Source organism: Colletotrichum navitas (genome assembly GCF_030913465.1).
Source record: "Colletotrichum navitas strain CBS 125086 chromosome Unknown LY79scaffold_57, whole genome shotgun sequence".
NCBI lineage: Eukaryota > Fungi > Ascomycota > Sordariomycetes > Glomerellales > Glomerellaceae > Colletotrichum > Colletotrichum navitas.
The window spans coordinates 153,715-167,234 of NW_026850603.1; the positions used below are offsets into that span (position 1 = coordinate 153,715).

Below are 13,520 nucleotides of genomic sequence, written 5' to 3' on the forward strand. Positions count from 1 at the left end.
GTATTTTTTTGAGAACGGGGGATGGGACAAAAAGACAGATGGGAGAGGGTGGAAGGGGACTGAGTCGTCGGAGGTTCGAAAGTGGGCGAGGGCCGTGTTTCTTGGGTCCGCTCGGGCCTTGGATGCTGGGTAAGGTCCGCTTGTCACAGGCCCGCGGGGAGCTTGTTTGATTCTTGTCAACGTCCAGGGTCTCTGATCGTGGAAGACGAGCAGAAGCAGTTTATCAGCTTCTGATTCCTTTTGTTGTCTTTTCTACTTCTTTTCCTATCCCTTCTTTGGCCAGTGTGGTACTTAGCAGTCGGCGGCTTTCTTGGATAAGTTATCGGGTTACTGCAAGTTTTCGGTGCAGAGGGTTGGCTAACAGGGGAGTGACTGCGAGACAGAGTTGGGTGTTAGCTGGAAGGAGCTCCAACGGGTCAAGTGACAGAACAGGCAGGTATCCCGGGATGGGCAAGGTCGGTTGGGTGAGGAGAGGGTCCAAAACAGCTGGGTCATGGAACGGAACGGGGTCGGGAGACAAATGCGGGTACAACATGTGCTGTAGGATAAGGGAGAAAGTGTGGTGTGGATAGGTGGGTTGAGGCGTTCAGGGCAGGTCGTCCAGGTCTTTGGAAAAAAGAACCAAATGCAGTTTTGAAAAAAGTAGAGGGAGAGACAGCAGATCCGGCACGTCTTGTTCTTCTCGCCCTTCTCGAAAGCGATCGAGCCTTTGAGAAGGTTTGGCGCGACAGGCGGTTACAGCGCAGACAGGCTTCCAGAAAAGGAGCGGGCGGAAAGCGCGAAGGGGATCAAGGCAACAGGCGAGAGCAGCAGATGAAAGGGGAGAAGACGAATGGGCGGCAGAGGAAGGGAAAGCGGGTCGCGACGCAACGAAACGAGGCAAAAGGAACCGAGCACCCCTTGCGACGCAACTTCGGATGAGAAGAGCCCAAGGAGCGCGCGTAAGATGAGAGACAAGATCACGGCGCAGGAAGCAGGCCAGCCCAGAGACAAGCAGCGTGGTTGCACCTAAGCTTTGCAAACTCCTGGACCGGGGCGAGACCGCTTGGGCTTGGGTGCGTCGTGATCAAGCGGGATCGGATTGTGCATGCGCCTGTATGATCTTCGGGTCCGAAGAGTGAAGCGTGGCTGAAGGGGGAAAGTAAAGGGAAAGGGGAAAGGGGAAAGGGCCAGGAGGGGTAAAGTGGGATGAGGGTTGCGAAGCACCGAGCGGACGGCAGCAACGACAACACAACGATGGTGTTTGCTGAAGGCGGCGGACACAGGAAACGACCTGGTGAAAGAAGACAAAGTCCAAGTACGTACCGAGATTGTGCTATGGGCTGATAGGTAGGTAGTCTCTGTGACACGACTGCGTGCTGGTGAAGCAGGGCGAAGTAGGCGTGTCAATGTTTCGGTGAAAGGAGAGGTGGGGAAGGTGAGGTGAGGTAGCTTGAGGCTGGAGAAGAAGAGATGTTCCTATGGGCCTGCGATGATATGGATGGACGAAGCTATAAGGGTAATAAGGCAAGGCAGGGTGAAAGAAAGGTGGACAGGGCAAGGCTCAAGACCGATAAGTAGGTGTTCGGTCTTACCCCGCTGCAGATTCGACCCTCACTTTCTATCTCTCTCTCGCTCTGCTCTGTGCTCGTCTGTGGGGTGTCTCGATGATGGAGTGCCAGGCCGTTCGTTGTGTTGCTGGAGTAGATTTCCTTTTGCCCCGGGTTATTTCACGTAGCGTTATATTCGTCTAAGCTCCCGTCGGTTCGCAGCAGGAGAAGGTGAAGACGAGGAGACAGGAAGCGAGGTCGCGAGGTGAAGGACGCGGGTTGATGTCGTGGGGTCAATCTGGCAAGAGGTCACCCTAGTGTACTGGAAGGGGACGCGAGCGGAGAGCAGAGAGAGGGGGAGGGGGGGAAGGGGCACAGAGTCGCGGGGCCTGCCTGCCCTCAAGCAAGCTACTAGTAGTAGGGTACTTGTACCTATCTTGCGTCCTGGGCGGGTCGCTCAGGAAAGGTATACCCTAGGTACTAGGCTACGTCCTTGGACGCGGTTCATAGTGAACAATTATTGTCTAACCGGGGGGAGGAGTACAGGCATCGGTACTAGAGCTGGAGCCCGTTCGAACACCCCGATCAAGGTCCTGGTACCTTCGTTTGGAAACGTGCTTGCTTCAGGAAACCCCGCTAGAGGACCAGGACCACAAATCCTTAACCCCCGTCCACCAGCTCTCAATTTGGATCAGGGTCCAGAACCCCAACCTGGATAGGTAAGTATGTTGTAAAAGGCACAGGTCATTAGCGGGTTACGATGCCTTCGTATAAGGCAATGAAGGGAGCCAAATCCGATCTGTTTCGACCGTTGCTTCAAACCAGTTACACACATATACACCACACGATATGCTGCATTCAATACTGAGGCTTGTTGTTGTTGTTGAGGATTCGCTATTTATGAGAAGCATGCTGAGTTCCATGTCAATGCAGTTGTTTCGATTGACAAGTTCACATTGGCTTCAACTTCCACTGTGCCGTACTTTAACGAAGCACAATAAATAAACCAGAAGTCCACGGCGGCTGGCTGGTGAAGGAGCAACCTGAACTTACTCCGTACAGCTTAGGGAATCCCAACCTGTTTTCATCTGCAACGTAGGGTGGCTTCGGAGGCGCCCTGTCAAGGTCATCCCGGGATCCCACGAAGCCAATTGCTGAGCAGACAAGGCCGGGTTTCACTCCTCTCCATCCTCTTCACCTACCTACATCGCAGGTCATTTCGGCCGTAGCGATCGAGCTAAGGCTGTAAACGACCTGTTGCTTCCAGTACAGGCAACACGACGAATACGCTTGTTCTACGACCATGGAAGACAATCCTTTTAGTTCGTTCCTTCACAATGTCTGGAGCAGCCGAGTATCTTCAGAATCCAGGCACACGGATAACATGTAAGCACCAGCCTGCTGATTGTCCCATATGGTCTAGACTTTTCACCCGACCGGGTGCGTTATTCAGTAACCCAGCCCTGATACCCAGAAGCGTGAGGCAAGTGGCACGGTCTGATCCAAGCGAGCGGCGCATTACGGCCTCAGAACGAATGGATATATTCAGAGCTTCCATTACGTAGACACCGCCCGAGTCCAGAAGATGGAATCGTTGGTTCTCCAGATTTTCCCTTCGTTCCTTGCACGACGGGGACACGGGGAGACTCTACATGAGGGACAATCCTCAGATAGACGATATGGCTCCCAGCTCCCCTCCCCCCAGTTCTCTCCCCCCCACTCTCGAAGGATAAGATCCAGCTGGTTTTTCCCATGCATGACGGCGACGGTGCACCAAAGATCTCCCATGTCTTATAACACCTCTCGATGCCGATGCCTTCGTCTCGTTTCGACCCTGTTGCTTGGTCTGGAGACACTAAACAAGCTTGATGTGGGATGAACAGTCTGTCCGCCGCAAATCAAAATGAGCATACGGACGGCAATGCTTGTTATGTTTCATGGATATTACCTATCTTTTACCCACTTTCAACGGCTACCTGTACTTGAGTCAGCAGGTCAAGATCAGGCTGGCGGCAGAAGCTTAGTATATGCATATACCGGATATTGTGCTAATCGGTAACATCCTTTCCAGAGGCAGCAAGGCTTGCTTCTTTCTCATCCAGCCAATCAACCAACACTGCCAACCCAGTTCTTCTGCATTGCGTTTTCAGGAGTGATGGTTCGCTGGGCGAGCAGAAAGGAATAAGATGCGCAAACTGCCAAAGTCCGATTCTCGACCATCATTGGTCAGCACTCTGCAGCCACAGCACACGTCCAACGGCGCCTAGCCCCGCCCACCATTGGTCCTTAGTTCTCTTCTCCTCGGCGCGTGTGTTTCACCTCTCACTGGCACCAGTTTCACTACCTATCCCCAAGTCCACCCGCCTCATTCACTCATTCCAAGTTACCCTAGTTCCGAACCATCCTGGCACAGGAAACCTGCCGCGGAACCTGCCGCGGAACCTGCCTTTCTCCCCTTCTCAGATAATCTTCTTACTCTACCTATTAGTGGCTATTACTATACTCTGTATTTGTACCCAAAGACAAGCAATAGACGGAACGGCACGATAGGCCGTCATCCAGAAAGGAAGGGCGCCACTAACTAGAACATCACACCGTTTAACCGGTTTTACCGCACTTACCTATCTAGGAGACGGAGTGAAATGCCCTCTCTTGCAGCTCTGGTGTGTGACGGGTCATCAGGGCCAAGCTTATTAATCTCTCGAGGTGGAGGTGAGCTCGTTTCTCTAAGGCGTAGCGTTCCAAGAAACGGGTAAGCTCTCCGATAGATCCTGTCATTTGTCATGGCTTGCGCTTCGATCGTAAAGTCATTCCAGTTGCTTGCAATCATAATGGACACGCGGCGCATTACAAACATTGAAGTAGGTTCAACACACCAACTAAATGGTAAACAATATTCGGCCACCATTAACGCGATTTCATTTTTCATTTTCACACCGAGATTCTACATAAACTTAGCCCCCCCCCCCCGAAAGTCCTCTACAACACCACCATCTGCTTCCATAGCAGACCTTTTTGTTTATTCAAGTCACGACCTGATAAGCAAATCAATTTTAGCCTTTGCCTCAACATTGTAATACTAACCGCCAAGGGGACTTACCTTTTCCCGAAGGATTCCAAGCCATTGCGCGGCGCTCATACCCTGATCCGCCCGGTCCTCGACCAGCAGCGTCTGCGCCCACAATTTAAGGCTCGGCTCCCCGTCTTCTCGGACAATGTAAAGATGCGGCAGGACGATGCTGCCGACTCCCTTGGAACGGTGGTCTCGACTTTTATGGACGACCGCCCGTACCCGCTCATTGAAGTCGTTCTCCAATTCCGGCAGCGCACCCTTGCCAACCCGCAACTGGGTCTTGTCATCGACTCCAAACACGTCAGCTAGCAATTGCGGCACTGCATCACGACCGGCCCACAAGAACTGGGTCTGACCGTCGTCAATGAGATACAAGCCGTAGGGAACAAAACGTTCAGAGGAGAGGTTCAATGGTGGCGGGAGCACAATCTGGCTCGTCTCCTGATCGGGCACGCCTGCGTTGTCCGGCATGTCGTGCAGTGAGTAGAGACGCGGGTAGATGTACTGCATCAGGAGGGGGACGGGAAGCGTTGACAACAGACAGAGAGCAGCAGACCGCAGGTCTGATGGGATCTGTGCCGACTTGCGCAGGCCAACGTTTTTCATTAGGCCGAGGAAGAGGATAGGGAGACCACGGAGGTTGGAGGGAAACTGCAAACCACCGCCCATGCTGCCACCTGCAAGTTCCTTTCTGAAAGTCTGCAAAAGCTCGATCAGCTTGTTCTGGAGAGAGTCGCGGGCAGCTTCCAAGCCGCCACTCAAGGCGCGCTCCACCGCCTTGTGACTGAAGTATGTGGTGATTGCCTGTTGATCTGCCGAGGCGTAGATGTCGGCAAGATTTGTGGTGGTAGGCAGAGCGAGCGTCATGACGCGGATGCGGCGCTCTCCATTGCAAGTGGTATGAAGAACCGCCGTCTGCAAGCACACAACGTTCTTAGTGAGGTTCTCGTCAATGGCAACCTCGACGACGTAACACTGGTCGCGGGGGAAGGCGGGGAAAGCGCAAAGATCCGAGCTTCTATTGAAGAAGTTGCCGTAGAAGGCGTTCATGCGCAAACCGGTGGTGGCACGAACACGAAGCACCGCCTCCAGACCAATTTCCGATGATAAGTGGTCACTGAATTCGGAAGCAAACTTAATAGCATCCTCCGGGCGGCCGGCGTTCCAGCCGGGATAGAACCAAGTCTGACCTCCGGTGTATCTCGGCAGGTTACTCAGAGACGCGACATCCTGGTACTGCGAGGAAAACAGAAACATGTCGATCGAGACCTGGTTCTTGGAGCATTCGACGGCGAAGCTCTTGTAGAAGCTGTTAGCAGTCTGCAGTAGACTGCTCTCCTTGCTTGTGCCCAGTAGCTTCTTGTCCTCTCGCATGTCCAGCTTGCCAACACCAACGTTGGGCAGGGAAGCGCTCAGCACAACAATCTTTCCGCCGAGCGCCGAAATAAGCTTGTGACCAGCTCTAAGGGCAGAGCCCATCGCCGAGCCATTATTCTGGTTGCTTTGATACATCTCGGGCAACTTGGTCAAAAAACCCTCGATGCTCTGTCGGCTTTCCGTCAGGGGCACCAACAAGTCTTGGGGAACAGGCAGGAACGGCTCGTCAAGATCGCTGACGACCAGCATGCTGGTTTCAGCATTTTCCTCGCCGTCCTTGGGGACCGAGAAGTAGTGCAGACTAGAATCCACAGCGATGAACCCAAGACGCGTGCGGCGATCAGCGTTAGGTATTCTGTCGAGACTGTCAAGGATGGTTCTGGCGCTGGTAGCGAGGAGACCGGTGGAGACAGCGGCATAGCTGACGTCAAAGAGGAACAGATACACGAGTGGCTGGGGCGGGCGGACCATGTACTCCTGGGGCGCAACGTATTCAACGACGGAGTAGTTGAGCTCGTAACGTCCCCATCGATCGGTGCTCCTTTGAGAGGCAGCGTCCCAGTCAAAAGCTTGAGGCACGTCGTTCGTTAGGTTGCACATGTTGCATCGCCAGCGGTGGCCATGGTCGAGGAAAGTGACGAAGGGGTTGATGTATGTTCTGCATCGTCTGCAACGCGCGATAACTTGGTCCTGCACAACGGGGACCGGGTCTTCGCTGTCATGAAGAGCGCCATAGGGCTGAATGACAAGCGCAAAGGGTAACCTCGACTTTTTCAAAAGAGAGTGTGTTGTCGGCACAGCGTTGAGCGTAGAGCGCACGTATTTGGGACCACAGTTCGCATCGGGAGAGGGAGTAACGCTGGTCTATATTTCCAATTGTTAACAAAGAGCTCGACAGGAGGGGGGCAGGCGATGGCGTACATTAGGAGGCAAGACAATGGGGGGTGGAGGAAGATCTAGCTCAGAGACATTGAACGGCTGGTTCATCAAGTCGGTAGGGTAAAGCTGGTTGAGGGTCACACGAGTACCTGCCGGCTGGCCGGGGGATGGCTGCTGAGGGTTACCGCCGAGGTTCATGCCGGCCATCTGCTGGTTGAGGCCAGCGACTCCGGGGGCAGCAGGAGTGCCGCCGGGGGCAGGGTACCCGGCATCGGGTGGCTGATAGCCACCGTATCCTGCGGCCGGGGCGGCAGCAGGTTGCGGCATGCCAAATTGCTGCGACTGAGGCGAGCCATAAGTTGCGGCAGCGGGCTGGACATCTGGCTGGGGATAGCCTCCATATGCCGGGGCCTGAGGTTGCGGCATGCCATACGGGGCAGCTTGCGCTTGGGGAGGCGCGCCGGCTGCCGTGTTCGCACCAGCTCCAAACTCGTAGGCTTGGGTGGCATAGCCTCTTTTCTTCTTCTTGCCGTGGTCGGCGACAGCCGGCTGGGGAGCTTGGGCTCCCTGTGCGTCATAGCCGTCTTGAGGCTGGTGGGCGTAGGACTGTTCCTGAGAGGGGTGTTGGCCGTAGCCGTCGTTCGGCGCCGACATGGTGGGCAGTCTACGGGGGGTAGACGTCCTGGTACTCCTTGTTTACGCTGGGGGTGTCGAGCAAGCAGGCGTCGCGATGGATGAGAAGATGGATGTTTGGATTTCGGGATATTTGGCTGTGGCCGGTGTCGGGTTTTGGGGGTACGCAATAGGCGGCGTGGCGTAGCGGCGTCAGGTAGGGAGGGGTGAAGAGGACAGCAGGCAGCTCAACAGAGATGTGTCCACAGCAGCCAGATGGTAAGGGGTGACGGAAGACGGCGACCGGTCGTGTGTGTCAGGGCGAGGCTGACCAAAATACCCAAGCCCGGGCTGCGATTGAGGGAGAGAAAGGCAAGATGCAGTTAGCAGCCTAGGGATTGAGTTGAATGGACAGATGGTTCAACCCGCAGTCCTTCCAGCTTCAAGTCGGGCGGGTGGGTGTTCACCTCTATCGCGCTGCAGGGCTTAGTTGGCCTTGTTTCTGGTGCTGGTAGCGGGCTCAAAACATGTGGCTGGAATGGAAAGCTATCGTGCACGGTCCATCTGGGGCTAGAGATGCCGGATGCCGGGAGATCATAAAGCCGTGTCCATATGGAAAGAAGAATAGAAAGAGAGAGGTGGTAAAAAAAAAAGGAAAAAAAGAAAAAAACCAATTAGTATGCCTAGCCACGGACCAAGATTGAGAAAGATGAGTGCAGTGCTAGCATAGCTAGTCACTCAGAGCACAATCACTCCTCGTGCCCTGACTTACGGGCTAGCATTCTGTCTCGATCTTTATGGTGAAGCTTTCCCCCTGTCTATCTAGTTTTCTGGAAAGCGTCCAATCACTTGGGCTTGACCTGAGTGTGAAAAGTGGAGGTGAGAGACGCCGAGAAACCGTCGGCACAGAACAACCGTCCCAGGGCTTAGCAAACGACCAAGCAACCGAAGAATGAACCCGTTAGTCGTCATCCTAGACCATAGGCGAGGAATACCCGAGGGGTTCGAGGAGAGCAAGGTTTCTCTCATCTCAAACCCCTTAACGTAGATAGGGCCTTAAGTTAGGGCTTGTTACATTGTCCTCCTTCGGCGGCACTGCATTCCGTGATTGTGGCTGTGGCACCCGATGAAGCTCTTAGAACAAGTCTTCTCATACTGGAAGTTGCCACTGGTGTGGGTTTCGTGGACATGGCAAGATTCGAACGCCACGAGACGGGCGGAACTAATGAATGGTCGGTTCCTAGACTGTTGTGTCTCACATATCGAGCGTGGGTTGCTACATCCTCTGCGAAGCCAGGAACTCAAGAAGGCCTCCAACACCAAATGTGAAAATCGGATGTAACCAGCACTTAATGCCCCGCCCCCCTCCAATGGATGTGCCGTTGTTTCCAGCATCGAGCGGGGCTACCGGTGTGCTTGGCATTACCCAAAAAGAAACACTAGGACGGATGGTGGCACCTTCCGTCCATGTTTTCAGCTTCTTGAGGCCCTGCGTCTCCACAAGACTACCCACTAGGCCACCTAAACTCCCCTGCGCCGAGCACTGGGCCCTTTGCGCGATTGCGTGTCGTCGCGATTCCGCTGGTTGCCCTGTGATGCGCATTCATCCATGTGCATACGCGACGGTACTTCAAAGTCTTGGGCATTTAACCTTTTGAGGAGGGAACCCGGAGTAGGTAACCTAGGCGGGTGAGATAGGTAGATGGTGTATAATATAAGCATATCTAGGAACTTGGGGAGCGTGGGAGGACAGAGGTAGTGTAGTATACCTACTTGCTGTAAAGCATATAGGTTGCCTCGCCTTGCTTTATCGAATGCCCATACCTCGATCATCTTATCTTGCATTGCCTTGATTAATACACTTCCTCTTGTTCGTGTTTTCGTCTCTAGGTTTTGTCCGCAAAGTCTTACCCGGACCGCACTGTCCTGGCTTGCTTGTTTCTTCAACCTGACCAAGCTACATACACTACCTACATCCTCACTTACCTTAGCTTCCCGTCTCGCCCGTCACCAGTTTTCCCCCCTTCCCCCTCCTCCTTTACACTACAATCCCCTCCCACGCCTTCGCCTACTTTGGGTCTGGGTCTCTCCGCCGATCTTCCTTCCACCCTACCCCTCGATATCGACGCTGTTGCCAGTTTCGTTTCCTTTCCTCGAGCTTGATATTTCCCCAAGACATTGAAGTTCCTTGATCGAGCCCTACAACCTCCGTAACTTGAATCTCAAATATGGCGTGGGGTAAGAAAGCGCATCCGCCGCCTCCTTCGACTATTAGGTGAGAGACATCCCGAGCTACAAAACAATCGAAACGGATGCGCAGTAAGGGCCAACTTCGCGCGCGTCGCATAACGAATCCCTCTCCATCTGCCCCCCCCCCAAGTGTGTCATGCCATGCAACAAGCACATATCATTCTTGAGACGTAGGACGCTGACCCGTGTACGTTTCGCAACCCGCAGTCAAGTCCTCCCCCTCATCATCACCGTCGTCTTCCTTGCGAGCGTTGCCTGGGTGCTCTGGCAGGTCTACATCTCCGTCACCAAGATTCAGGAGTCGGCCTCGGAGCGCATGGGCAAGAAGAACGTTGTCTTCACTAAAGATGGCGTGAGGGTCGGCGTCAGGCACACCTCGACCGAGAACTATGTCGACCAGACTCAGAGCTGGGTCGTCAAGGCCTGGAACCTGAGTGGGAATACCGTTGGCCAGATCAAAAAGACCAAGTAGTGGGCGCCGTACATCCCCCTTTGGTGTGCCAGTCTCGACTAGGGAGCGAGTTTTACTAGCACCTCAATAGCGAAGAGCGCGAAGACGAAGAAGAAAATCGAGAACAACGCGACGGAAGAACGGCTCTTGGTTCTGCATACAGTGGCGGAAGAGATACGAAACTCACAAGCGAGCGCACGCGGTGGGCAGGCGGACATAGAGATACCTAGGCAGAGCCTGCGATGGTTACAATGGTTATGGCGGGAGAGGGGAAATGGGCAACGTGCATCGCTCGAGCGCCGAACTGCCCCCAGGGTTGGGATGGCACTTGCCGGCACATTTTCCATGTAGGCTTGGGCGGTCTTGGCGTGGTCAAGGTTATTGCTCGAGTGTGCGTGTGTGTAATCCGCTGCTTCTGGGCAGACAGGGCGACAAGCGGGCGGCCAGAGACGGATCCAGCCGCTTACACCTGTATCCTCGGGCTGAGTTTCATACTTGCAAGTGATTACAGATCAAATGGAAAAAGACATTGGACATGACCTCCAAGCTAGCTTTGCACACATAAACGCTGCTTTGTCCGTATAATCGTTGCTCCTTGACACGTGGACTGGGTTAGGTATGTCTCTGATGCAACAACAGATGCTTTTTGGTAACGATCGGAATGTATGATACGTAAGATGAATTTCAACTGTGAACCCAGCAAAAATACAATCCAACGCCGTGGTATCAAATCCCTCCAACGTCAACAGTTGGCTGTGACCGTTCCCAACGCAAGGCCTAGGAAGCCGTATTCCGGGATTTCTCTTCTTTTTTTCTTTCTTTTTTTCCCTTCTTCTTGTTCTTTTGCTTTGCCCCGTCTTCGTCTCCGAGGCTGCGCGACGTCAATGCCCGCATACTTCCCTCTTGTTTCCCGTTCCGTTCCGCCCTTATCATCATTGTCGAAACGAACGCCACAGGGGTTCGGATGACTAACAACCTTGTAGAACTCCTGTCGACATATCGTGTTCCCACCATCCAGAGGGTGTCCATACAAGCCGAGCTCCCGTGGGCAAGCTCACTGGGCCCCAGGCCGCACCGTTAGCCAGTTTTGTACCACCCACTGTCCCGCCTGCCCAGCAGTCCCGGTGGCCTTGGCGAGCAGTTCAGCCTTGTGTTTCTCTACTAATTCTTTCTGCATAGCCTCGCGCTGTTGCAAAGGGTTCATCGAGTAGCCTGCCGATGGTGGCGCAAGCCTCGCAGACAATAGCTTCTCAAAATTGTGCGCTTGCGGGTAAGGCGTGGCCATCAGGCCGTCCCTCCTGATGAGCATTGAGGGAATGCGGACTTGCATCTGCCGCGTGTGTTGGTTAGGATTCTTGACGTGGCAATGATTCTTGTGGCTTACCTGTGACAGGATATGGGCATACTTGACGCCCAGTTCATCACCGATGAACTTCAAGCGTCCGACCACCCAGGCTCGTTGAGCATCTGTGGTGTAGTCCTGGCCATGCAAACATGCTAAGGGCCAGGTTAGGAAGTATCCAGGCAGACCTTTTTGTGATTCTTCTACTCCACAGGCGAAGCCCGAAATGTTCGCTCTCTCAAGGAGTTCCGGTCTCTTTAGGTGCCAGCCCAAGTGATATGGTACTGATGCGATGATGTCGCTGATGGTGTCCACACAAGTACGCGCCGCCGTTGCATATTCAGGCGTCGTGCGGTAGTCCACCGGAGAGCAGACCCAAGCGGCGCAGCGAACAATGACCGAGGCGAGGATGAGACGGGACACCCTTGCCATGTTCCATACACTGGCAATCCAGAAATCCTGGTATACATCCACCCGACCAGGGAACACTTCGGCCTTGGCGTAGTCTCCGTTGGGAACGTTATCCTCCCATGCCACTGTCGTGTATTGAAAGTAGTCTGGCGTGTTCTTCATCCAGTTCACAAGCTCTTGATCGACGGTTTGTGCCCGGCGAATCATGTCTAGCATGATGTCGATGTTCTCCGGGCTTCGGGCCACGGTCGACATCAGTCGTGTGACTTCGGCGCGCAGCTCAGCCGTCTTAATATTGAGTCTCTGGCAATGAGCAGCGGACTCGTCTTTAACAGCGTCACTAAGCCACCACTCGACGCCCATAATAGGTGCTGTGCCCGTACTGAGAGTGTGAATGATCATTTGGGTCCGAACAGCGATGAATAGAAGCAGGCCGGTTTTGGTCCGGAGTTGCTTGCGACCGCGTGCCTTGACCAACTGGATGGCGCCTTCAATGTGCGAACCCCAAGCGAACATGCCCATTTGGCGAGCAGTCATATTTTCGAAGAGGCCCAGCATAAGGACAGAAGCTAGAGTAGCGTCCGACTTCGACTGGTCAGGGTCCTTGAGCGCGATATGCGTCTCGGCCAGTGCCTTGGTGTAGTGTCCCAAGGCCTTTTCACTCAGTCCAGTTGCCAGAGCGTTGGGTCGGTTTCCCAGTGATGCGAGTGCACACGCGTTGAAGGCATGCTGCAGATGCCGGTTCCCTTGCTCGACCTTGAGGAGCGGCAACAAGTATTCCATAAAGCCACGAGTGCTGCCCTGTCTGGGAAGTAGGACGTAGTTGGCGACGAAGTGGCAGCTGGCCATCTGTTCCACGGGAATGTCCAAGCAAGGAAGGACCACCATAGTCGGATCGAACTCTTGCTTTAAGATGGGCGAGATGCTCTTGTCAGAGCCAGACGTGGGCAACTCGATGTCTTTACCCTTCTGGGCAAGTGCTTTGCGGTTTGCCTTCTGAGCCCTCCTCTCTGTCGCTTTTGTCTCATTCCTGAAAACGAGATCGAATTCGTCCTTGTAGCCAGGGCATTGGCGACGGGATTTCGCGCATTGATTACATGTAGGCTTTGTCTCGTCACACTGCGCAGAAGTTTTGTCAGTAGGCAGTTCCCGTCTGCCAAGCAACCTCGTTTGTTGCGGTATCTCAAATTTCTCTTACCTTTATCCTGCGAGTCCTGCACATTTGACAGCCCCTCGAGGGCTTTCCGCAATAAACCATGATTTCGATTCGAGTCGAATTTATCAATGCGGTGCCGAGTTGGGTGTTTTGTAACTAGCGAGCCGTGTAGCTGAAGTAAGAATGGCGGGCGGGCGTCTATAAGATGCGACCTGGCGAAGATGGAGCCAAAAGGTAGCCGGGAGGTTCGCTCAGTGGAAAGAGCTGTGAAGTTATTCAATGGCGGTTTAGAGTATGATGAGGCAGGCTGACGGTCGATCAGGGTGAGCGAGGAAGATCGACTGGCGGTGTTTTGGTCAAGACGGCTAGGATGTGAAACTCGGAGGCAACCGGTTTATTTCGGAGTGCGGAGGCGACAATTGCTCAACCTGGGGGGAGGG

General features: G+C 54.0%; 3 protein-coding genes across 3 annotated transcripts; 1 reads left to right on the forward strand and 2 right to left on the reverse strand.

The window, feature by feature from the left end:
* Nucleotides 1-4,608: 4,608 nt before the first annotated feature.
* On the reverse strand, nt 4,609-7,512 carry LY79DRAFT_521252 (Sec23/Sec24 trunk domain-containing protein; the record flags this gene model as incomplete). The annotated part of the gene is made up of 2 exons (XM_060555330.1): nt 4,609-6,843; nt 6,901-7,512. 2 exons carry the CDS (start codon nt 7,510-7,512, stop codon nt 4,609-4,611), a joined length of 2,847 nt encoding a protein of 948 aa, XP_060411298.1.
* Nucleotides 7,513-9,698: 2,186 nt separating this feature from the next.
* LY79DRAFT_521096 (uncharacterized protein) lies at nt 9,699-10,192 on the forward strand (the record flags this gene model as incomplete). Its single annotated transcript, XM_060555310.1, has 2 exons — nt 9,699-9,745; nt 9,928-10,192. The coding sequence occupies 2 exons, from the start codon at nt 9,699-9,701 to the stop codon at nt 10,190-10,192; spliced, it is 312 nt and encodes a 103-aa protein (XP_060411299.1).
* Nucleotides 10,193-11,225: 1,033 nt separating this feature from the next.
* Nucleotides 11,226-13,182, reverse strand: LY79DRAFT_581990 (uncharacterized protein; the record flags this gene model as incomplete). Its single annotated transcript, XM_060560224.1, has 2 exons — nt 11,226-13,043; nt 13,123-13,182. 2 exons carry the CDS (start codon nt 13,180-13,182, stop codon nt 11,226-11,228), a joined length of 1,878 nt encoding a protein of 625 aa, XP_060411300.1.
* Nucleotides 13,183-13,520: the final 338 nt, after the last annotated feature.